We start from the raw sequence: 26,343 nt of genomic DNA on the forward strand, positions 1-26,343 counted from the left end.
CCCCGGAGGCACAGGCAGTCAAAGCCAAAATTAACTATTGGGATTGCATCAAATTGAGAAGTTTCTGTACTGCAAAAGGAACAGGAGAGTGAAGAGGCAACCGACAGAATGGGAAAAAATATTTGCAAACTACCCAACAGATAAAGGATTAATAACCAGAATCTACAATGAGATCAAGAAACTCCACAACAACAAAACAAACAACCCACTTGAGAGATGGGCCAAGGAACTCAGTAAACATTTTTAGAAAGAGGAAATCCAAATGGCCAACAGACACATGAAAAAATGTTCAGGATCACTAGCAATCAGGCAATTGCAAATCAAAACCACAATGAGGTTTCACCTCACCCCAGTTAGAATGGCTCACATTCAGAAATCTACCAACAATAGATGCTGGAGAGGATGTGGGGAAAAAGGGACACTAACCCACTGTTGGTGGGAATGCAAACTGGTTAAGCCTCTATGGAAGTCAGTCTGGAGATTCCTCAGAAACCTGAATATAGCCCTACCATACAACCCAGCCATCCCACTCCTTGGAATTTACCCAAAGGAAATTAAATTGGCAAACAAAAAAGCTGCCTGCACATTAATGTTTATTGCAGCTCAATTCACAACAGCTAAGACCTGGAATCAACCCAAATGCCCATCAACAGTAGACTGGATATAGAAATTATGGGACATGTACTCTATAGCATACTATACAGCAGTAAAAAACAATGAAATCCGGTCATTTGCAACAAGATGGAGGAACCTGGAAAAGATCATGCTGAGTGAATTAAGCCAGTCCCAAAGAGACAAATATCATATGTTCTCCCTGATCGGCGACAACTAACCAACCACAAAAAAGGAAACCTGTTAAAGTGAAAGAGACACTATGAGAAACAGTGACTTGATCAGCCCTTGTCCTGACTGTTGATGTACAATTTAATACTTTATCCCTTTTAGTATTTTTTTGTTCTACTTAATACTATTGGTTGAACTTTGTAATTAACACACATTTATTCTTAGGTGTTTAAATTTAACTGAAAAGTGATCCCTGTTAAATATAAGAGTGGGAATAAGAGAGGGAGGAGATGTACAATTTGGGACATGCTCAATCGGACTTGCCCCAAATGGTGGAGTTAGAAATGTGCCAGGGGATTCCAAATCAATCCCATCAAGGTTGCAGGTACCAATGCCCTCTCACTAGTCCAAGTGATCAATTTTAGTTCACAGTTGATCACACTGATAGGTCTAAGAGTCAAAGGGATCACACAAACAAGACTAGTGTCTGCTAATACTAACTGATAGAATCAAAAAGGGAGAGAATGATCCAACATGGGAAGTGGGAGACACAGCAGACTCATAGAATGGCAGATGTCCTAAACAACACTCTGGCCTCAGAATCAGCCCTTAAGGCATTCAGATCTGGCTCAAGAGCCCATGAGAGTATTTTAGGCATGGATAAAAAAAAAAAATTATATTACTTGCCTAGCATAAGTAACAGTTTTAAAAATGTTTCAAAATATAGAGATGTAGTCTTTTTTCACATATTAAAGATTCCTTTATCTTCAAAATGATAATAGGATACAGTGGGATTTTCATGTATCTTTGGCATTCAGTATACTGCATTGTTTCAGAAAAAATATGTGAAAAATTTTGGCTTCTCTCTAATATGAAGTTGGAAAGAAGACTATGTCCACAGCCTTTTCTGATCATTTTGGGTATTTTAAACTACACCAAAAATTAGTAAGGTTGCTCGCATTGAACAATGTAAAACCAACAAATATACTTTTTGTGTTGAATTAAAATCCACTGATCTATCTTACACTTGAAATGGATCTTTTTGTTCTCCTTGAGTTGTAATGCATAGATCATTTTTTAAAAAAATTTCTGACATGCAGAGCTTCTAAATGTTGGTGTATTTCATTGTCCTGTACCATATAATACCAAAACATCCTAGTAAGCAGAAATTCACACCTATTTATGCCATCCATCAATTCCATCAAAAAAATGTAAATGTTTCTAAGTGTCTGGAAGATCCTGAGATGATTTGATGGATTAAACTTTTCTAAAATTCTGTGGTTTGCCTAAAAATTTGATTGTTATCATTGACCGAAAAAATCCTAATTGTTTTCCCTGAACTCGTAGACTTATTTCATTGATTTTTCAAAAAAAAAAAAAATTAGCAAATATACTGAAACCCAAACAGTTTTTGTATCCATCATGCTTTTAAGTGAAAGTGCTATCCCATGCAAAAACGTAGCTAGTTCCGCTCAGAACTCATAATACATGTGCTTTTCCTTAGGCCAGAAATCAAACTGTAGTACTTTCCTTTTTATTTTGTTATCCACACATATGATGTCAAAAAGAAATGTTTTCTAAAGTCAAAATTAATAATTTATGCTGCTTTTTTAGAGAACATCCTTATTTGCAAGTGAAATCATTTTGGTTTTTGTCTAAATGTGAGAGTGTGGTGGTGAAGAAGATAATGAACATTAGTGCATCACTGCCTTTATTTTCACCATTGCCGCACCATCTTTCTGAATGTCAATGTAGTTAAAAATGTAGGTAACTTACTAGTGTTCTTTAAAAGTTGTTTTGACTTTGGACACCATTAGAACAGTCTTCCCTCTGTGGTCTGTGGATGACACTTTGAGGACTGCTGCCTTTCTGAAATGAAAACTTTCTCAGACACAGTGAATCATCCAGTGAGCTTTGTCTTAAGTTTTAAGCTAAATATTAAATCTTTTTGGCTCTTGGTTATCCTTTGGCCCCAGTGCAATTGTCTTATCTCTCTGGCATTTAGACTTACCTGGTAAATACAGTAAGACATGTTTTGCTATTTTCCATGTGCGCCTTTAGAAACCCTGTGTCCCTAGTGGAATTTTCTTTTCAGTACCAGGATTCTTCTGTGCAAGGTTGATAGTATCATATCTAAAATCAACTAACTGAGATTCCACTGGAAATTCAAACTGAAATTCCTTTGTGTTCCTTCAGATATATACTTTTTATTTCATATGCCAACATCTTTTGGCACTGTATCTTGACAGTATCTTCAGTAGTAGATATTTTGTTAAGACAGATCCTAAGGTTATATGGAGGTCCATTAGAAAAGAATGTTATGATTAGCAATATGAGAAACAGGTGCAGCTGCTGCTGCCACTGACCAGCAATTTATATACTAGTTAAGCAAGTTCCAAGTACCATACTAAATTCTACATGTAATCATATTCTTAACTCTAGCAACAACCATAGGAGAAGAGTACTTCCATTATCCTAATTTTTCAGACAATCAAATTAAGGTAAAAAGGGACTCATGATTTTCATTGTCTTCCACAGACTTACAGTACCATATTGCTGTAAGTAATGAATGTCATGCATTAATTTTGTAAAGGTGATTGATCAGTTACTATGTCCAACACACTGTCAACAGAAAAAAATGTAATCCTAAATCCAGAAGTCTATTTATCTGTTCTCTAGTTAAAGGTGTCTGTTTCTCCTCTATAAGTCTTTAGGAGTTGGCTCTATAGAGCCACTTCAAAAAGTTCATGAGGAAAAAGTGGATTTAAAAGATAAAAATACAATGTGAGAGATTGCATAGAGGAACAAGTTTCTTTCTGGCTTCAGCCTAACCTAGTATCCCTGACTATTGCAGGCATTTGTGGAGTGATCTAGCAAATGGAAGATCTCATTCTTCTTTGTCTCTGTCTTTCTCTTTGTCTCTCTTCCTTTCAAATAATTTAAAAAAAAATACAATGTAAGTAATATAAACTTTATTTCTCAGAGCAAACTCCAAGTTCAACAGACTTTTATAAGTGATAATATTTGCCATCTAGTCCACCCTTAGAGAACTGGGGATTCAAGGCATTTAACCTTATCAGTGTTTTTTTTTTTTTTTTTTTTTACTTATTATCTAAAGAAAAATGGGTACCTTTTGAAGATTTTGTAAGATTAGGAAACAAAACAGAAGGAGAAGGGGCCAAATCATGACTCTTGGAAAATTTTACATGTTGAGAGAAGTGAGCAGCAGCATTGTCATGGAGAAAGATTCTCTGGTGAAACTTTTCCAGGTGTTTCCCTGCCATCACTTTGGCTTTCTTTCTCAAAGCAGTCTCCTGAGAAGCAGATGTTTTCATCTTTTGGCCCTTCAGAAAGTCAAAGCAAAATGCCTTGAGCATCCTAACAAAACCATTGCCATGACCTTTGTGCTTGGCTGGTTCACTTTGGCTTTGACCAAACTGTGTCCATTTGTTGGTAGCCATTGCTTTAATTATGCTGTGTTTCCAGGGTCCTTCCTGTAAGACCGTGTTTCATTTTCTGTTAAAGTTTTTAGGTGTGCTTCAGAATGTTGCTTCTATTCATTTGAAACCTCCACATTAAGCCCTGCTCTTGTGTGTGGCTAATCTGGGCACATTGTTTGGCACCCACTGAGAAAAAGTTTGCTGTACTTTAATTTTCAGTGAAAATTGTGTGAAGTGAACTAGTTGAGATGTCTTTGTTGGCTACTGCTTCTGGTGTTAACCATTGGGCTTTTACAATGAGGGCACAAACATTATTTTTTTTTCCTTATAAATTGATGTAGATCGATGGTATACCGCTGTAGGTGTCACCTTCACCTCATTTCTTCCCTTCTTAAGAAAAGTCATCTATTTGTAAATTGCTGAATTTGGAAGGCATCATCCCTATAAACTTTGTAAAGCAGCTGTTGATTTCACTGTAAAATTAATGTTTTAGTTCAATTTAAGGGTAATTCATGTTGGCCTTATAGGGTCTGTTTTGTTTTGTTTTTAAGCTAGAAATACACACTTTTTATTTAAGGTAAACAAACTTCATGCATTTCGTATATACAAATTTAGGAACATAGTGATTCTTCCCATCCTACTCTCCCTAACTCTTGCACTCCCGTCCTTCTTCCTCCTCCCTCTGCTATTCCCATTCTTATTTTTCATAGCAATCTATTTTCAATTACTTTATACTCATTAGATTAACCCTACACTAAGTAAAGAGTTCAACAAATCTTATGAAAAAAAAAAAAAAACTGTTCCTCAACAATTAAAACAAGGCCTGTGTAAAGTCATCTCAAAGTGTCAATTTCATTTCTATAGATTACCTTTTAAGTACTCTATTATTTTTCGCAGATCAGGGAGATCATATGGTATTTGTCTTTTTGGGACTCGCTTATTTCACTAAGTATAATGTTTTCCAGATGCATCCATCTTGTTGCAAAGGACAAGATTTCATTTTTTTAACTGATGTGTAGTATTCCATATGTATATATACAAAACATAATTTTATGCGATCTTCAATTGATGGACATCTGAGTTGATTCCATATCTTAGCTATTGTGAATTGAGCTGCAATGAACTTGGGGTTACAGATTACTCTTTCATATGCTGATTTCTTTTCATTTGAATAAATTCCCAGGAGTGGGATGGCTGGGTTATATGATAGGTCTGTATTGAGATTTCTGAAGTATCACCATTCTGTCTTCCACAGTGGCTGCACCAGTTTATATTCCTACCAATAGTAGATTAGGGTACCTTTTTCTCCACATCCTCACCAGCATCTGTTTGTTGATTTCCATATGAAAGCTATTCTGACTGAAGGTGAGATGAAACCTCACTGTGGTTTTGATTTGCATTTTACATGTGACTAGTGATCCTGAGCATTTTTTTAAATTCTTTTGAAAAACACCTGTTCAAGTCCTTTGCCATAGGGGCTGTTTTTAAACTATTGTCTTTCTTACTATCTCTAGCTAGATCTTGTCCCCCCCATATGTTATAACAGGATAATATGACTTTATTTTGGTGCAAAAAAATTCTGAAATCCATGGATAGCTTTTCAAATACACATTTCATGAAGACTCCTCATATAATCCCTCTTCTGAAAAATGTTTGCTATGTTCTTGTACACCATTTGTTTTACATAGTATGTAGATACGGTTGCTTTTAGTGACACATTGAAAATCTTCACCCAGATGAGTTGTTTTTTTCAATTAGAATTTTTTTAACCATTCACTGTTTATCTGTAAAATCTTGTAACTTAGGTCTTCTTATCCTGAACTCTTCCAAGTAGGAATTAACCAATGTACCAATCCAGTCCCCCTAGTAGAGCTCTATTCTTAAAAGAATTGAAATCTCACAATTTTATTTGTTCTCAAATCTGTTACTACTCCTTTTGCTTGTTATTGAAATAGTTATTATTAGTTATTGAAATTACTTCATTAAATATTGTATAAACAGTGAAATATTCTATGAAAACTAAATGAAAAGCTTTGCAAAGACATTCAAAAGCAGTGAGATGGATTTGTCGCGTGGGCTGCAGTTTGTAAAACCCTGATTTATAATAATGTGCTTTCCCATTTCTCTACCTGCCACTCTCAGTTCAGCTCCAATTTAAGTAGCCTTATGCTAGGGCTGGTGTTGTGATGAAGAGGGTTAAGCGTCCACATGCAACAACACTAGCTTCTCATATCAGAGCACTGGTTACAGTCCTGACTGCTTCACTTCTTTTTTTTTTGTAAAGATTTATTTATTTGATTTGAAAGTCAGAGTTACACAGAGAAAAAAGGAGAGTCAGAGCGAGAGGTCTTCCATCCACTGGTTCACTCTCCAATTGGCAGCAATGGTAAGAGCTGTGCTGATCTGAAGCCAGGAACCTGGAGCTTCTTCCAGGTCTCCTATGCAGGTGCAGGGGCCTTGCCAAGGACTTGGGCCATCTTCTACTGCTTTCCCAGGCCATACCGGGAGCTGGATTCAAAGTGGAGCAGCCAGGACTCCAAGAGGCACCCATATGGGATGCCAGCACTACAGGCAGCAGCTTTACCTGCTATGCCACAGCTCTGGCCCCTGCTTCACTTCTGATCCAGCTTCCCACTAATGCACTTGGGAAGGCAGGAGAAGATAGCCCCCAAATGCCTGGGCCCCTGCTACCCATGTGTGAGTCCAGGTTGGAGTTCCTGGCCTGATTCCTTGTTTTTGCCTGGCCCACATCTGCGCTTTTAGCCATTTGGGGAGTGTGCCAGCAATTGGAAGCTCTCTCTTTTTGTCTCTCTCTACTGATCTGTCAGTCTGCCTTTCAAGTAAATCTTTTAAAAAATAAATAACCACACACTTAAACAGGCGTCTTTCTCAGTTGTCTTGGTCTTCCTACTAAAATTTAATTCCAGGAGACATTCTTTTTTTGGTCTCTGTTCTGCCTTTTGTCATTTGGTTTATTACTCTAAAACCAAATCTTTTTTTTAAAATTTAATTCCAGGAGACATTCTTTTTTTGGTCTCTGTTCTGCCTTTTGTCATTTGGTTTATTACTCTAAAACCAAATCTTTTTTTTTTTTTTTTTGAGAGGGGAGAAACAAACGCAGCTTGTTTATTAGAATCCAAAATGAGGACATTCTCCCACAAATACAGAGTGCTGCTGCTCATTCTGTATCAAGAGCAAGATAATCACTGAAAATCGTTATTCCTGAGAAGAAGCAAAAATGCTACCAGTTTGCAAACAAACATAACAGGTGATTTCAGTGACAGATAAAAAGATTTTCCTAACAAAACCCAAAGTTTCAAGTATTATCCAGATGACATGGCAAACCTAATGTGGCAGCAAAGGCCCCAGCTCCCTCTCACGCTCTGTGGGGTCCCCGTGACAAGGGCATGCCCCACAGGGACAAGCGGGCACGTGGCCATGGCCATCAGGAAGAAGGCAGCCGTGCATTCCGGCCCTCACCTCTGCTCCACAGCCAGGACCTGTGGCCAGCCATACATGAGAGACAGCAGTACCTCAACTCATGCACTTTAGCAAGGGGCTGCTAACTCAACGTCCACAACTCATGTTAGCAGTTTTGGACATTTGAAGACTTTTTTTTTTTTTAATAGTAACATATGCTTATTCTTTAAAATACCAGCAATTCATATATTTTTTATTTTAGTAGGTTTGGTGCTTATCTTCTAATAAGATTTAAATATCACAAACTATAGCACAAATAATGTAATTTATAATTTACAAATTTACAAAAACCAAATCTTAGTTATTATTGAGTATAAAAATGGCATGTATTGTAAACTTCATAGCAGTGAATTCTTATAGTGTCTTTCAGTGATGATCTTGTGGTCTGTTTCTGTGGAATAAATTTAGAAGTGAAATTTCATAGTAGTGATATGTTAATTCTTCAGTAATGAACACTACATTTTTTAAAAAAGATTTATTTATTTATTTATTTGAAAGAATGACAAAGAAGGAGAGACACAGGAAGTGAGATCTTCCATCTTCTGGTTAATTCCCCAAAAGGCCACAGCAGTCAGGGCTGCACCAGGCTGACGTCAGGAGCTAGGACTACAACCAGGTCTCCCATGTATGTGGCAGGGACTCAAGCACTTGAGCCATCTTCTGCTGCTTTTCCTAGGCCGTTAGCAGGGAGCTGGAACAGACTGAAGCATCTAGGACACAAACTGGTGCCCAGTGCCAGCTGCTTGAAACTCAATATTATTTTTACAGTTCAGGACAAATGGATGAAATAGCTAAAATAGTTCACATATAGCGTAATTTTACCTAGTTGGAAAAATTCTTAAGCCTCCATCACAGTCTTAAGCATAATATTTTACTTTATTTGGGATTGTTTGTTTTTAAAAACTTGCAACATGGAAACAGTGTAGTATCCTAGCTAAATGTATAGACATAGGAGTTTCACATACTAATTTTGCACATTAGCTCTGGTACCTACCAGCAAGCTATTAAAACTTAGGCATCTTACCTAGTCTTTCTAAGGAAATAAATGCCTTTGTTTCTAAACTAAAGGTAGTGATTTCTATTACATGTAACTGAAAAGAATTTAAGGAGATTATAATCTGTAAATAAATCAATTGTATTATGTAATATATGTAAATACATATTTATATATATAAATTCCTTGGCATGCTATGTGGTGTCTAGGAAACCCTTAATTATTCTTCTCTACTAGATAATGCAACTTTCCCCCATTTGAAGACTTTGCTTAACATAAGTACTGTATTTTCATTGCTTTCTAAGGAGTTCAGTTTTTGTAAATTAGAATATTGACAATTACGCTTTTAGCATTTTATTAATTTTATTGATAACTCCTGTATTTTTAGTTCTGATTATCTTTTATAGAAATTTGACTTCCTTTGAAAGACATAATTTCAGACCATTTGGTAAAACTTAATCATTATGACAATTTATCTTGAGATTTCTTCTGTTGCCTGATATGTTGAATTGTTAGGTTGAGTCTGAAATTTATAAAACCTTCAATTTTTACCACTTTTCTAAAATATGAATGCTTATTGTAATGATATGCGAGACGCTAGGACCATCTATTCATCCATGCCAAGCTTAAATGTCAGTTTCCAGTTGTTCTGGAAAATGTCATGTTGATCTTTAATTCTACTTCTATCATAATGAGTCATTAATTATATAGAGATTATAAACTCTGCAGCAGCAAATGGTAACAAAAAATAACACATAGGCTTAGATTATAATATTAGTTTTTAAGAATATATGTCAGTAAACTTCTAGGAGAAGGGGGCATGTTTTACTCATTTAATATTCTCAAGGGTTATATATCATAACACTAAGTACATAATACACTTTAGATTCATTTATTTACTGATTTTTTTTAAATGGACTGGAAAACAGTAAAGCAAAGGATTATTGCTGCTAAAATACAAAACACTCACGTGAATAATTTTATTTAGGATTGTAGGATGATAGAGGGAAGTTTTAAGGAAATTTTAAGTTCCAGGCAAATGTAATCAATCTATGCAAGCAAAGTCATTCTCCGAAGAAGTATGTCAGGTAAGTCTACTGTTGCATAGCCACCACTATTACTGAATTAAGAAAGTCTTGTATACCAAAAATCCTCATTATGACTCTGAGCATATGCAATAGAGATATGCTTGTTTTTGCTTTCAAGGACTCTTGCTCTATTAAAAGATACTTTCCTTCCCTCCCTCCTTCCCTTTTTGCTTTCCTCTGTATGTATTAATAATGTCTTATTTTATAAAAGCATTTGAGGTGCTGACATTGTGGCATAGCAGGTTAAGCTGCCACCTACAATCCACTTCCAGTCTAGCTCTCTGCTTGTGGTGCCTGGGAAAAACAGTGGAAAATGACCCAAGGGCTTGGGCTTCTCCACCCACGTAGGAGACCCTAATGAAGCTTCTGGCTCCAGGTTTTGGCCTGGCCCAGCCTGACTGTTGTGGCCATTTGGGTAGTGAACCAGTGAATGGAAGATGCCTATCTCTTTCTCTCTGTAACTCTGCATTTCTAATAAAAATAAAATAAATGTCAAAAAAATTTTTTGAACACATGGTTGCTCTCTTTGGGTCTCATCTGCTATGAACACAGGTCTTAGTATTTCCACAGGAGAAAACATAAGCCAAATGAAATTTAAGAACAAGACTTAGCATGCTTACGGTCCAGATACACAGTGTCTGAGTGTGCTTCACTTAAGAAAACACCATGTGTATCTGGTCATTAAATGAGAGCACACCAAGGTGGAGATTTCAGACCTCCCAGCCAAGTCCTGAGGCAACCGAGGTGTGCCCTCTTTTACATAAATTTGTACCAGCACCAACAGGATCCATTTATACACTCAGAATTCTGAACAGGCAGATATACCCTCTCTGGCCTCTGCATTTTGGGCATTGCATGAGATTATGTCTCCCTCTCCTGTCAGTCCACTCCCATATTAACCCCCCAACCTGACATAGTCATTACCAGGTCGGGAAGAGTTGAGAGGAAGGAATATGTGCATTGTGTCTCTATTTCTGAGTGTTTATGTGTAAGTTCAGAATGTTAGTGCATATGTGTGTGTGTGTGTAGCCAAGACAAAGTTCCTCTGTGAAAGTATATGGGGTTACAGTATTTGTATTTGAAAAAGGAGAGCTTTTCTGATTTGCACACTTGCACTGCAAAAGCTCCTGGTGGCACTTTAAGGGCCCCTAGATAATAGGCCTATTAGAGATGTTTCTCAGAGTGTCACTTTTAGTCTTTTGCAGTACATCATTATCTTTTGGAAGGTCAACATTTTCTCAGGAAAAACATAATAGAAATGGAACACTTGTTAATATTTAAAATTTAGATTAAGCCTGAATTTTTTTTTTTTTTTTTTTTTTTTTTTTTGTCAACAGTACCAGTAACTTATTTCAGTTGTTGCATTCTTCGGTATTACATAGTGCTACAAGGACTGAGGTCTGTCAGTTTATCTTAGCTGGTATTTAAGTTCAGTGAATTTTATTTATGCAGTTAGATCTGCAATATTGTTCTTGCAGTATACCCCAGTTTACAAGAGTGGATTATCTTGAAGCATTTAAAGTGAGAGGAGAAATATAAAATCACTGCAGCTTGAACTGAGCATGTAAACACTGAATAGCTATCCAGTATACATAAGAAATATTCTCTTAGAAATGAATCTATGATATGTGATTTTGCAGAAGCTGCTAACAAACAGTATAAAATGATCAAATATGATGATGTGTACCTAATTTGGATTTTCTAACAATGGTGATCTCTTTACTCTTTGTGAAATTTTAAGAAACAGAAACTTGGGGCTGGCCCTGTGACACAGTGGGTTAAAGCTCTGGCCTGCTGTGCCAGCATCTCATAAGAGTGTTAGTTCTAGTCCCAGCTGCTCTGCTTCTGATCCAACTCTCTAATGTGCCTGGGAAAGCATCAGAGGATGGCCCAGATCCTTGGGCCCCTGCACCCATGTGGGAGACCTGGAAGAAGCTCCTGGCTTTGGCTCAGCCCAGCTCCATCCATTGCGACCATTTGGGGAGTAAACCAGTAGATGGAAGACCTCTCTTTCTCTTTCTCTGTAACTCTTTCAAATAAACAAAATAAATCCTTAAAAAAATAAAAACCTTCAAAGTATTTGTATCAGAATTAAAGTATTTTTTTTTTTTTTGCAAACTAGTCCCATGTTTCCTTATGAAATTGTTTAATTCTGTCTCCATTGGAGGGCAAAAGGTTCCAAAACTACAGGTGTTATTCTCAGTTTTACATTTAGCAGCAGTAGTTTCAAGTGACAATATTGTGGTAATATGCTTGTAAATCCAGTTACAAAGTTAACAGTGTTTGGAGAAACACTGTAAGCTGTTACCAAAAATCCCATTAGCAAGTGCTTCTTGGTGTCCTGTAATATCACTGATAAATTGTGGGAAAGAGTTCTGGTGTATTGTATGGTAGGATTTGTTTTTAGATAAAAGTTCTTTTGTGTGCATCTTTCTACATTCAAGGTACAAATATAAGAGCAATGATGTGAGTTTTTGTTCTCTTAATAAAAGTTCATGTTGCTGGAGAAGGAATTTATTCCTTAGAAAATATATTGGCCTGGGGGCAGTGCTGTGGCATAGCCGGTGGGGCCCGTGGGGCCAGAATCCCATAAGGACACTGGTTCAAGTCCTGGCTGCTCCATCTCCTATCCATCTCTCTGCTATGGCATGGGAAAGCAGTAGAAGATGGCCCAAGTCCTTGGGTCCCTGCATCCATGTGGGAGACCTGAAGGACGCTTCGGATTGGCACAGCTCTGGCCATTGCAGCCATCTGGGGAGTGAACCAGTGGATGGTAGATCTCTCTCTCTCTCTCTGTCTCTGCATTTGCCTCTCTGTAACTCTGCCATTCAAATAATTAAATCTTAAAAAAAAAAAAAGTACATTGGCCTGATTTCTTTAAATTTTCGTGTCATTCAACAGGCAAATATCACTGCATTCTGCAAATATATCTTAAATATAAGTGTTTTGCTTCTCCCTTAACTTTAACATCAGCATCTGTCTGCTATTTTATTATCAAAAACCCAAAAATGAAAAAATGAAACTAAACTATTTGTATTTAGATTTGAGTTCATGCCAGTTCCCTCCCAAATGTTGGCTTGTTATTTTCCACTGTTTCTCAAACTATGGCACAGACGCACAGATTTTCTTGTTCCCTGTGATAACAGGTAGATTTTTTTCCCCCTAACTCTCTTTTCAGGTGGTGGCTTTCAGTTTCTGCTCCCACCTTTTAGTAGCTCAAGGGGTAGTTTACTTTTCAGGCTTTAGATATATTTTTTCCAGAGTTTTAGAATCGTGGTAACAGTGATTTCAGATGTATCTCAGTTTGTTCATTTGCTTCCCATTCAGGTTCAGTTCCTGGTATATTTGTTTTTATCCTGACTTATGTTTTAAGAAGTGATTTTAAAAGTACAGCTAGGTATTTGTAATTTATCAAGTAATCAGTATATTCAGAGAAAGAGTTACTTGGAATTGTTTAAATCTTCTACATTAACGAAAATATTATTCCTATGGAATTGTTTTTCCATACTGATTCTGTTTAATGTTTGACTTTCATTCCTTGTTCATAAATTGTCATTGCCTGCCTCTCCTCCTCCTCCAGTCTTTTGTCAGGTATACCTTTACTTTTATATTGTCCAAATTAGTAGTGATTTTTTTTCTGTAACTATATGTATTCCATGTTTTTTCTGTGTCTGGGCCACAGTTTACTTACTTTTTAGACCAAATACTCTTAAAGAGCTCTTTATATTTCCTGAAGTTTATATTGGATTTTTTTTATTATTATCATTCATAGGGAAATAGTAGTATGTCTTCACAATGTCCTCAAGTTGATCTAAATATGTAGCTGTGTGTGGTTATATTTAATTTATTTTTTATTTTAAATTACCAAATAATAGAACATATTTATGGGGTACAATGTGATATTTTATTGTATATGTACATTGTGGGATAATTAAACTGATTATTATCTCACTTATGATTTTGGGGAAGAGAACATTTAAAATCTAATTTTTAAATAATTTTGAAATGTATAATACATATAATTAACTGTGGTCACCATGTTGTGCAATAGATCTATTTGTCTGACTGAAACTTTGTATTCATTGGTCAGCATACTCCCATTCCCCATCCCCTCTGTGGTAACCATCATTCCACTCTACTTCTGTAAGTTTAACTTTTAAAAATTCAATTGGTGACATCATGCAGTAAAAAGGAAAGAAATTCTGATATTTGTGACAACAAGGATGAATCTGGAAGGCAATATTAAATGATTACTCTTTAAACAGAGGTTCTCTTTTGCTCTTAGCTACCAGCTCCCTTCTATCTGCTATGATACAGAGCAGTTGCTTGGTAGGCCTTCTCTCTAGCTATCACTATAGTAGTTTCACGACTATTGTCTTGAATCTACATTTTCCTATTTTAGTGATCTTCCCATTGTTTTTCTAGGCAGCAAAAAAAAAGATTGTAAGGAACTAAAATTTCTGATTTGCTAAAGTCTGAAAATGTTCTTAATCTGTCATTACACTTGATAGTTTTGTCAGGTTTTATACAATTCAAAGATAAAAATTATCACACTTTTGAAGCCATGGCTCTGCTGTGTTCAGTAGCCATAGTCTTATTGACAGAGACATTTAATGCTCATCTACTTTTAAGGCATACATAGTTGACCTATTTTATTCTGTAGAGAATTTTTTTGTTCTCCAGTTTCATGGTAATTTGTTTTGATGTGATCATTAATCCTGTTTGCTTTCAGTGGCCCCTTTTGATTGGAAAACTGTGGCATTCATTTCCAGTAACTTTCCTTTCTCTGTTGAAAAATTTATTTTTGGGACATCCGTTGGCCAGATATTGTACTTAAAAGATTGATTTGAGGGTGTGTCACATACACTGTACTAGTGAAGTCGATTTTGTGGAATGAAATAATAAATATTATCTGGTTATGATTTTTAGCCTGGGATGCAGAAGTGTATCGAGTAGGAATAGTAAGCAGAATATTTTAGTGTGGCTCTTTTGCCCTTGAATTATTTTACAGAGTATTTGTTTGCTGTTGACTGTTTCACAAAAGCATAGGAATCCTGAAGTTAAGAAAGACCTGTATTCTTACTATCTGAATTCCTATGATAATATATCTCCCAGAAACATTTACTTAATCATCTATACACTTAAGGTAACTATATAAACTTCAGTTCCCCTGGGTTTTAAAGCAAATTGTGTAAGTAAAGAGGTAACCTCATCCTGTCAAAGTAGGCTATGTCCAGCTTTCCTCAGAGAGGATCTCTTCCTCAGAAAACATGCCATAGAGCCCTTTTCTCCTGAGCTTCTCTCATATTTTTTTCACAGTTTTTTTCTATGAGCAAAAATTTGTAAATTCTGTGGTTACCAGAGGTTGGGGTGAGTAATGGTAGAGAGCGATGAGGAAAGTTTGGCCAGTGGCTACTGAATTAAAGTGAGATGGCAGAAATAATTTGTGGTATTCCATTGTACTTTTTAGGATATTTATATATAATGATAATGTACTGTATTTTATTAAGCCAGGAGAAAGGTTGAATGTCTTAACAACAAGGAAATGATTAATCTTTGAAGAGATAGATTTGCTTAGCCTAACTGAACATTATACAATATACTGATACAGTACAATATACATGTATTGAAGCATCTCTATAAATATGTAAAATTTTAATGTCAACCTTCTATAAATTTTAAGAATCATGTATTTGAAAACACCTCTTAAATATCTAACATGGCCAGCACCGTGGCTTAATAGGCTAATCCTCCACCTTGTGGCGCCGGCACACAGGGTTCTAGTCCCAGTTGGGGCGCTGGATTCTATCCCGGTTGCCCCTCTTCCAGGCCAGCTCTCTGCTATGGCCCGGGAAGGCAGTGGAGGATGGCCCAAGTTCTTGGGCCCTGCACCCACATGGGAGACCAGGAGAAGCACCTGGCTCCTGGCTTTGGATCAGCGAGATGCGCTGGCCGCAGCGGCCATTGGAGGGTGAACCAACGGCAAAAAGGAAGACCTTTCTCTCTGTCTCTCTCTCACTGTCCACTCTGCTGCCTGTCAAAAAAATATATATATATATCTAACATGGTGTAGTTTGTTTAACCAGTAAACTTAAGCACAACCATATAAAATGTTTTTAGTTTCTTTCTACCAACAAGTATAAAACATATGATGCAGAGCTTCAGGTCACACGAATTAAAATGTATCTTTGATTAATTTTAGCAGCTTAAATTTATGGACAATCTTATCTATAAGCCAATTAAAATAAAATTCTTACTAAAATTTTCCCCATACACACATATAACATAACATAATAGACCAATATAGCAATTTTAATAATAGCTTTTAAAATCTTTAACTCAGCCCAGCTTACAAAGTGACCACTGCAGCTCTGAGGGGACGGCCAAGTAGGGTCAGCAACATTGCAGGCAGAACTGTAAATTTCTTGTTAGAGATGCCACTTGCCTTTACCTGGCCAGCTCTCCTCCCAGGCCAGCTAAGTAAGGAAAGTCAACAGAGTGCCTTCCCCTAGGAGGTTCACACCTCCCTTAGAATGTACCCCATGTGAAGAGATAGATAGGTCTGGGCCTCTTAACTTACAAGGCCTAAATCCCAACAGATTATTATCAAGCCCCTTCTGTCAGGTTCTATTTGCCTCTCAATCAGAAAAATTACTTGTAGCTTAGACAGTACCTTTCTTAGCTCCTCTAATAATGACTCTATCCTTTGTTCTAGACCCTGTCTAGCCTGCTTGGACCTCATTCCTTTGTAATCATAACCTCTACTCTACCTCCAATGGCTTTACTCCCAACCTGTGTGTACTGATGGTCCTCTTCCCCACTTAATGCTGTATAATTGTTCAGACCTGGTAAATGCCACTCTTAGGATCATTGGTTACTATCCTCAACCTGTCTTTTATGACCTTGTCTAAATATGATCAGAGTCGGCGAACTTGGAAGGCTTCCATAGCCTTGGCAACTCATGACGACAGCCTAGGGTGGTTACTGGCGCCATAAACTAGAGTGTCAATTTGTTGGGTCAACAACAGGAGCCACTGTGCACTTGCTCCTCATGTGGGATCTCTGTCCTTAATGTGCTGTCCATTTTTTTTTTAACTTTTATTTAATGAATATAAATTTCCAGTATACAGCTTATGGATTACAATGGCTTCCCCTTCCCATAATTTCCCTCCCACCCGCAACCCTCCCCTCTCCCGCTCCCTCTCCCTTTCCATTCACATCAAGATTCATTTTCAATTCTATTTATATACAGAAGATCAATTTAGTATAAATACTTCAACAGTTTGCACCCACATAGAAACACAAAGTGAAACATACTGTTTGAGTACTAGTTATAGCATTAAATCACAATGTACAGCACATTAAGGACAGAGATCCCACATCAGGAGCAAGCGCACAGTGGCTCCTGTTGTTGACCCAACAAATTGACACTCTAGTTTATGGCTCCAGTAACCACCCTAGGCTGTTGTCATGAGTTGCCAAGGCTATGGAAGCCTTCCAAGTTCCCTGACTCTGATCATATTTAGACAAGGTCATAAAAGACAGGTTGAGGATAGTAACCAATGATCCTAAGAGTGGCCTTAACCAGGTCTGAACAATTATACAGCATTAAGTGGGGAAGAGGACCATCAGTACACACAGGTTGGGAGTAGAGCCATTGGAGGTAGAGTAGAGGTTATGATTACAAAGGAATGAGGCCCAAGTGCACTAGACAGGGTCTAGAACAAAGGACAGAGTCATTATTAGAGGAGCTAAGAAAGGTGCTGTCTACGCTACAAGTAATTTTTCTGATTGAGAGGCAAATAGAACCTGATAGAATGGGCTTGATAATAATCTGTTGGGCTTTAGGCCTTGTAAGTTAAGAGGCCCAGACCTATCTATCTCTTCACAAGGGGTATATCCTAAGGGAGGTGTGAACCTTATACTAAATTGATCTTCTGTATATAAAGAGAATTGAAAATGAATCTTGATGTGAATGGAAGGGGAGAGGGAGCGGGAGAGGGGAGGGTTGCAGGTGGGAGGGAAGTTATGGGGGGGTAGCCATTGTAATCCATAAGCTGTACATTGGAAATTTATATTCATTAAATAAAAGTTAAAAAAAAGAAAAAAAATTAATGTCAACCAAAATATTGACATTTTATCTATATTTACATCAACTTTGAAGAAGAAATCCCAAAACAGTGTCTCCAAACCTCTTTTCTACCTTCCTGAAAGATGTTGTAAATCTTTTTCAATGCAGTATAGAATCTGAGGGATGAGATAATAATGATCATTTGTTTTTCTGCATCCTTGTAGGCAATTTCTTCCTTTCACCTTTTAAAAATTAACTTTTTGTTGGCATTTCCAGGAATAAGTGCTATTTGGTGTTGAAATAATTACTAGGACAATGAGTAACCATTTGATAATTACAACTAAGAATCTGAGTGTTGTTATTTTAAAAAATAAAGTTCATCTTTGATCATTGGAAGATGGATAGTAGGAAAAAATGTCATGAAATAATCCTTACTTAGAGTTAGAAAAAGGATACTCATAAACTAAAATTGGGTCCAGTGGATCCTTACAGTATATCAAGGGATGATAATGTAGTATGTTTTTCTTAGTTTTGAAGTCTCTTGTTAAGGTTTTGGTTTTAGTTTTTAGTTTTTCCGTGTTCTCTAATGGATTCCCACTCCTCATGGAATGGAAATTCTTTTTCCTTCCTCCTCTGTCTCCTGTTCCTATTTTCCTCACCCATCCCTCTCCCCTTCTCTTTTTTCTCCCCTGTGCGCTCTTTCCCCTCCTTTTCTCCCTGCCTTCCCCCTCTGTTTTTGCTCCTATGTCTGGTAATTGTTTCCTATTTTTTCCCACATGTGAATGTAGATAAGATTTGTTTATGTTATAGACAGTTGTGTCTTTAGCTTTATATGAGTAGTTTGTTTTTCCGACATGCTGTCCTCCATGAGTGTGAATCTGTTAGAGATAGTAGACAGTCCTTGCACAGGGCATGCTAGTTGAAAGTGTCAGTCTAGGGTAGGGGAAAGGGAACTGTGTCAAGCTATGCAATCATTAATGTATGATGAGGAACTTATTTGGGTATGAAAACCTCCGTGACAAGTTCACTGTTCTTCAGTTAATCAAACACACTTTCTTTTAAAAGGAGCCTGTATTCCTGGGAGAGGTGGTGTTAAATACCTAAGAAAGATATTGTGTCTGGCTACCTGAAGTCATTATGGGGGTGAGGGTGGGGGGCAAAGAGAGTTCAAAATGTGTGGTCTTTGAATCACATGGTCTGTGTGTAAACTTTTAACTAATCCTCTTATTTCAGCTCTGCTTACCATCCCCAATCCTCTTGGTTCCCATGTTCACTAAAGCCACCTTTTACTCTCTCTTGGATTTCAGCCTCGTCTATTCATTTTTACACATTAACCATTTTCTTTCCTGTCTTCTGGAAACATGTTGCTGTATTCCCTTCTCTTTTCCTTCACTATTTGGTTCTTTTTAATCTGTGCATCACCACTAGCAGGTACTAGGAAGGACAAAAAGCCTGCATTTTTTCACATGTCAGGTTTTAAAATGAGTATTAGGAAGCAGTGTTGCTACCACTAGTGTTGAAAGTTGCAACTCAATATCACTGATTTATATGGCCAGTTTAAACTGTATAAAGTACCTCTTTCTTATTTTCATGTGTAATCTTTTATAGATGACTAGCAAGACTAACCATTTTCCCTTTTGAGTATCTTGTTACATCACTTTCTGTGAACTTCTTTATTTGTATTAAATGTTGACTATAAAATCCTAGGTTTTTGAAACAGTTTTTATACAGTCTTTATGCAGAACAGATAAGACTCTTCATCATATTTGCAACAAATACTTTGGTATTCACTCTAAATTTAACTGAGTTTAATTTGCAAGTTATATTTGTGTATTAGAATATATTTATCTACTTCATGATTCTTAAATGTTTGAGTAATAACGTTCTTATCGCCTCATACAATTTAAGTGGGATTTTTATATTCATTTTATAAAACTTTGTTACAGTAATTTTTAGAGGACTTTTGTACAGTATTTTGGCATTGTATGTTGATAGCCAAGAAAATGTCTCTGATTTTCTTCTAAAAGACCTAAGGGAAAAAAAATTGTTGTTTTGAAGTAAACATATTCTTACTTTATCAAATGCTTTGAAATACTAAAAGGTAATATATTCTTGTGTTTTACAGATTATTGTTCCGTTGTTACGATTGTGGACCAAACAAATGTAAAGTTGACTTGCCTGCTCTTTAGTGGAAACTATGAAGCCCTTCCAAAAATTTATAAAATTGGAGATATTGTTCGCTTTCATAGACTGAAGGTATAATTCACCCTATCTAAAACTGAATATTTCAAAAAAGAGGTTCACATTATTCAATAAAGCTAGTTATCACTAATCATGCAGTTGCTTTGTTGGTACATGACATTAGGCATTTCAGGAAAGAAGAAATGTAAATAGTATCAGACTTAGGATAAATTGTAGTGAGAAACCTCTTTAAATAAGCTGCCTGCCTTCCCAACAGTGTATTAGGTGCCATTATTCAAACTAGTTGAATTCTGTCTTTAGCTTCCAAATATAAATTGATGATGTAAGAGCTTTCCTTACAGAATTTGATAAAGAACATTGCTTAAATTTTTTTAAATTTAATATCAACAATAATAAACAGTTTATTAAGTTTAGGAGATAATACTATTGTTTGCTCTCTTTTGGATGAATTGAAGAACAATGAAAACTTTAAGATACTAAGTATAAAATAAAGTAAAATTGATCTTCATGTATGAAAAATATTTTTAATTATGAACACAGTTTTTTTTTAACTTTTATTTAATGAATATAAATTTCCAAAGTACAGCTTATGGATTACAATGGCTTCCCCCCCTCAAACTTCCTTCCCACCAACAACCCGCCCCTTTCCTGCTCCCTCTCCCCTTCCATTCACATCAAGATTCATTTTCAATTCTCTTTATATACAGAAGATCAGTTTAGTATATATTAAGTAAAGATTTCAACAGTTTGCCCTCACATAGCAACACCAAGTGAAAAATACTGTTGGAGTACTAGTTATAGCATTAAATCACAATGTACAGCACATTAAGGACAGAGATCCTACATGATATTTTTTAAAAATTGATTAATTTTCTATGCAATTTCCAATTTAAAACCACGGTTTTTTTTCATTTTCAATTATCTTTATATATGAAAAACGATTCAGTATATACTAAGTAAGGATTTCATCAGTTTGCACCCACACAGAAACACAAAGTGTAAAAATACTCTTTCAGTACTAGTTATAGCATTACTTCACATTGGACAACCCATTAAGGACAGATCCCACATGAGACGAAAGTACACAGTGACTCCTGTTGTTGATTTAACAATTTGACACTCTTATTTATGGCGATGAACAGTTTTAAAAATGCTTTTTTGTTAAAAATGTAATGAAACCAATAATTGTTTTAAATAATAATTTTAGAACTTAACACAAGATTATTTCCTCAAAATTCCTATCTTTGTTTTAATAGTTCCTTAATTTAGTTGCTCTGTTTAGCTTTATTGAACTTTTCTTTGGAAATCACCACATGGTACTCTGGACACTTTTTCAGTACTTCAGTATTTTGTGTCCCTTAGATGTTAAACATTTTACTTTCTTCGTCTTTCTTTCTATTATGTGGATTTCCATGTAAGCCCTACATTATGTTGGTTGTATTTTTCTACTAATGCTTTTACATAGCTGTGTCCCTTATGTTCATTCTGTTGCTTGTAAATGGGGAGAATATTCCAAGTGTGTTCTATGTTTCAATACCATGGGAGTTACTTGTGTTGATCCACTGATGCTATTTCCTGGAGAACAGATGGACACTAGCGACTTATTTTTGTATAGATAAAAACAAAATGCAATTATTGTCATCGTAGCAGTACATTACAGGCTTGTTCATACTTAAAGGGATTGCTTCTCATAAATTATTGCTTCCTATATTATTTTTGTTCAAACTGTATACCCTGCGCTCCTAACATTTTTTGTTACTCTTGCTCCTGTTTAACTGAAGGAGGTGGGTATCTCATCATTCATAATATAAGCATACTCTGGTAACTAGCACTCTAGAAACTTCTTCATTTCCCTATCCAGGAAAATGAGTAATGTTCCTCCACTCCCCGCCCAGGGATATTCCTCCAGGAGTAAACAATTGACAGGCTTCTGACAGCACATACCACTTCCATCTGTATTTGTTCTTTAAATCTCTTGTAAAAGGAATAGGTGTAGTTTCCTTTGGTTTCCTTTCTAAATGCCTGGCTCATGCTTGTGTGATTCAGCCATATTTCTTTCTTGTCATTTTACTTTGTTCATTTTCAGTGCCTTAAAATGATCTTTGATTTATTTCTGTTGTTTTTGGACATTTAGTTCGTTTCTAGTTTACGGCTATTATTGTAGCGGGATACTAGAACAGAGAGGTGGGACACTGAGTCTTTAAGCAGGAAACAGTTCAATGATGCCCATATTGGCCCAGCAGATTCACATTCAAAGACAAACGAAGGCAGGCATTTCCTTATATCCCTTTGCTAGTTCCCTGTTTCAGCTTTACTTCTTTTGTCCTCCTTGTATAACACACATTCTGATGGGGTGCGCCAGTGCTACAGGTTTGTAAAAAGGTTGTGCATGCGTAAATACTGAGTAGATGCTGCTAATGCCATGTTTTCATTCCCTTTGTTCTGAGCTGGTTTGAGGAACTTCCCTATGGATTCTCAGCCTTTTGGCTAAGGTCAAGTGCAGGAGCTTCCCTACCACATTGTAATATAAACAATGCTTCTATAAACTGCCTAGCTTAGTGCCCTTTTTTTTTTTTTTTCTTATCAAGACATGACCTTGCTGGACCTAGGATGCTTTTATGTTCCCCTTTAGTTTTTCACAATATATGGTAAAGGGGGGATTGGGGATGGGTGAGAAATACTAGAGATGAACTGGAATATTTTAACCAATAAATAAAGGGACAAAAAAAACCACACATTTTTGCACTAGTTTCATGAAGGCCCAGGTGTTAAATTTATACATTAAAACCAGTGCCCATATGGGATGCCAGTGCTGCCACAGGCAGAGGCTTAACCTACTAGGCCATAGCACTGGCCTCCAAAATGCACTTCAGAGATGAAGATCTAAACAGCTTGGAAGTAAAACTGTAGAAAAAATTCATCAAGCAAACCACAAGCATAAAGAAAATGAAATAACTATAATTTATCAGATGGTATTACAAAGATTACAATAAAGATGGAGGGACAATTCTTAAGGATAAAGTGTTACTTTCTGAATATATAACAATCATAATTGTTTGTCCAGCTAATAAATGAGTCCCAGAATTTAGAAAGCAAAAGTCTTTGTGGCATGTTTCAGCTCAGTGACACTGATTAAAAACTAGCTTTAACGTAGGCATTTGGCCTAATGATGAAGATGCTGCTGGGGATGCCCTCATCCCATATTGGAGTTTCTGGGTTGGAGTCCCAGCTCCACTATGGATTCCAGCTTCCTGCTCATGTGCCCCCTAGGAGGCAGTAAGTGACAGCTTATGTACTTGGGTCCCTGTTACTCATGTGAAGACCTGGATTGAATTCCCAGTGGTTCCCAGCTTTGTCCTGGCCCAGTGCCAACTGTTCACAAGCATTTAGGGAGTGAGCCAGCAAATGGGAGCTCTCTGTCTCTCAAATAATTAAGTACATATAAACTCAGCATCACCTGCATTTAAGTCACTTCACATTCGTATTTTAAGTGTCCTGTTTTTGTCTGTAGCACATGTAAAAATTATTTTTTTTTTAAGATTCATTTATTTGAAAGTCAGAGTTAGAGGATAGGAGGAAGAGAGAGAATCCTCTATCCATTTGTTTACTCCCCAGATGGCTGTGACTGCCAGGGCTGGACCAGGCCAAAGCTAGGAACCAGGAACTTCATCTGGGTCTCCCATGTGGGTGGCAGCAGCCCAAGTACTACTTTTTCCATGCCATTAGGAGGGAGCTAGATCTGAAGTGGAGTAGTAAGGACACAAACCAGCACCCTTACGGAATGCTGGCATCACAGGCGGCAACTTTACCTGCTATGACACAATGCCAGCCCCATGTGTATCCTTTGTGAAAAATGCAAGCTGGGTAGGATTAGAGAGGCTATCTCTTTAAAGTACATAAATAAGTGTTGTAGTTTTACAGTTTACATGCTGTATGTATATTTGGATATAACACCAAATGATTTTATAATTCCATATGCCAATTAAATGAATTAAAGAATTATACCCTTAATAAAAAATGTGTAATGTTTTAAATTTCTTCAGTTCCAGATTCTCTATTAGTAAGCTATTTTGTTTGTGTCTGTTTTCTACTTTGCTGTACTTTCTTAGATTCAAGAATATAAAAAGGAAACTCAAGGTATCACCAGCTCTGGCTTTGCATCGTTGACCTTTGAGGGAACTCTGGGTGCCCCTGTCATACCTCGTACTTCAAGCAAGTATTTCAACTTCAGTACTAAGGACCACAAAATGGTAGAAGCCTTACGTGTTTGGGCATCTTCTCATCTTTCACCTTCATCAGCCTTATTAAAATTATGTGATGTTCAACCAATGCAGTATTTTGACCTGACTTGTCAGCTTTTGGGCAAGGCAGAAGTCGATGGAGCATCATTTCTTCTAAAGGTAGATTTTTAAAATATTTATAATTTTAAGTCTGCACTGCCTAAATGTTGCAGTATTTTAATAGAACAAATCTGTATAATGTATAGTATGGTAAGAAATTAAAGCGTAACATTTTTCATGAACCACAGTTTACATGCGTCTCTTCTCTTGCACTGTTCTTTCATTTCTCTTCCAAAGAAAATAGTATTATCCGATCTATATGTTACATAAAGTATTTTATGTTTAGTGGCTGTTTTCCATTATTAGATTTTAGTTGCAGTTTTACATATGAATGTTTTTTTGCTTGATGTCAAAGTCACCTTCCTTGTCACTCATTGACTACTTTCTTGGAATTTAGTATTGTTGTCATTTATACCTTGACTATATCAAGGAACAGTGAAGATAGAAATCATTGAAAAAAATGGGAAAATGTTTGTTGAACACTCATAGCACATATACATGGAATACTATGAAAACGTATGTGCTTGCTCTAAAGTAATTAACTCAAGTATGACTTGATGATGAAGATAAAGCAACAACATCTGAAGGTAGAAGAAATTTTTTTTTTTTTTATTTGACAGAGTTATACAGTGAGAGAAAGAGACAGAAAGGTCTTCCTTCCGTTGGTTCACCCCCCAAATGGCCACTATGGCCAAAGTTACGCTGATCCGAAGCCAGGAGTCAGATGCTTCCTCCTGGTCTCCCATGCAGGCGCAGGGGCCCAAGCACTTGAGCCATCCTCTACTGCTCTCCCAGGCCACAGCAGAGAGCTGGACTAGAGAGGAGCAACCGGGACTAGAACCCAGTGCCCATACGGGATGCCGGCACCACAGGCAGAGGATTAACCAAGTGAGTCACGGTGCCGGCCCCCGAAGAAATCTCTTAAGTAAAGTAGTCTTGTTCTCTGACCAAAGTGACTTAGCAAAAGAATCATCTTTTGACTGCTCTGTTAAAAAACAAAAACAAAAACAAAAACAAACAAACCAAAAAAAAAAACCTCTATAATTTGAGATAGGATCCTCCACCCTTTTGCTTACATAGGTGAAGCTACATTTTCACTCTCAAACACAACATGTCTGCATCCCATCTTAATAGATAGCCTATTTATATAAATAAAAATGGCTTTTCTATAATTGTTATTTAAAAAAAACAGCATTGAGAATTGAGTGTAAGAAAGTAGAAAGGCTTTTTGTCAGGACAATTTTAAAAAACTTGGTTCTTTGTATTTGAAATAGAAATGTTATTTTCATAAATTTGTTTTAAGGAAATAATATAAAGTGTTCACAAAAGCTCATTTAAAAGAATATTTAGCTTTCTTAACAGTACCAAAAATTAGAAAAAAAGAACTCTAACAGAGAATTGTGTGAACTGTTTATTTGTGATGGAATATTCTATTACTATAAAATGAGATTGTAGACATTACCATAGAGAGATGAGTTTCATGATGGCCTATTTAGTTATCAAAACTAAAAGTGTATATCTATATAGTAAAAATATATTGGGAGCATATATAGAAATATTTTAGGTATTTTGTAAATAAAATTATGACTGACTCTTTTTTCTGACATTGACTTTGCATCAGAAAATTTTAAATAACTTTCAAAAAATGGAGGCAGATATTACTATAAATGATGCCTGTCAGCATACAATATAGTATTATTTCCCATTTCAACATAGCATGATACTAATATTTTCTTTTCTAATAACCACAGTGCATTCATTTTAATGATTTCACTAGCTGTGTGTCACTGAGTTAGCATTGAAAGCATGATTTAACAAACATATAGATTAATATTTCACATTTTTCTCTATTCTGTTTCTATCACTTATCTTCTGAACAGTACTCTTAAATAGAATTTTTAAGTACAAAATTCTAATTTTTAATGTCCAAAGGTTAATACAACTT

General features: G+C 36.3%; 1 protein-coding gene across 11 annotated transcripts in view; it reads left to right on the plus strand.

Moving 5' to 3' along the window:
* The window catches only part of POT1 (protection of telomeres 1), a 120,461-nt gene that overhangs the window by 47,088 nt on the left and 47,030 nt on the right, over positions 1-26,343 (plus strand). For 10 of the 11 annotated variants that reach the window (XM_062204576.1, XM_062204527.1, XM_062204634.1 and 7 more), the window contains 2 exons: positions 19,982-20,112; positions 24,168-24,458. In XM_062204576.1, coding sequence (XP_062060560.1) covers positions 19,982-20,112; positions 24,168-24,458 — 422 coding nt within the window. The remainder of the gene's footprint in view (positions 1-19,981; positions 20,113-24,167; positions 24,459-26,343) is intronic. The other variant, XM_062205089.1, reaches the window with a different exon arrangement.

This window comes from Lepus europaeus, chromosome 1 (assembly GCF_033115175.1).
Source record: "Lepus europaeus isolate LE1 chromosome 1, mLepTim1.pri, whole genome shotgun sequence".
Lineage (NCBI taxonomy): Eukaryota > Metazoa > Chordata > Mammalia > Lagomorpha > Leporidae > Lepus > Lepus europaeus.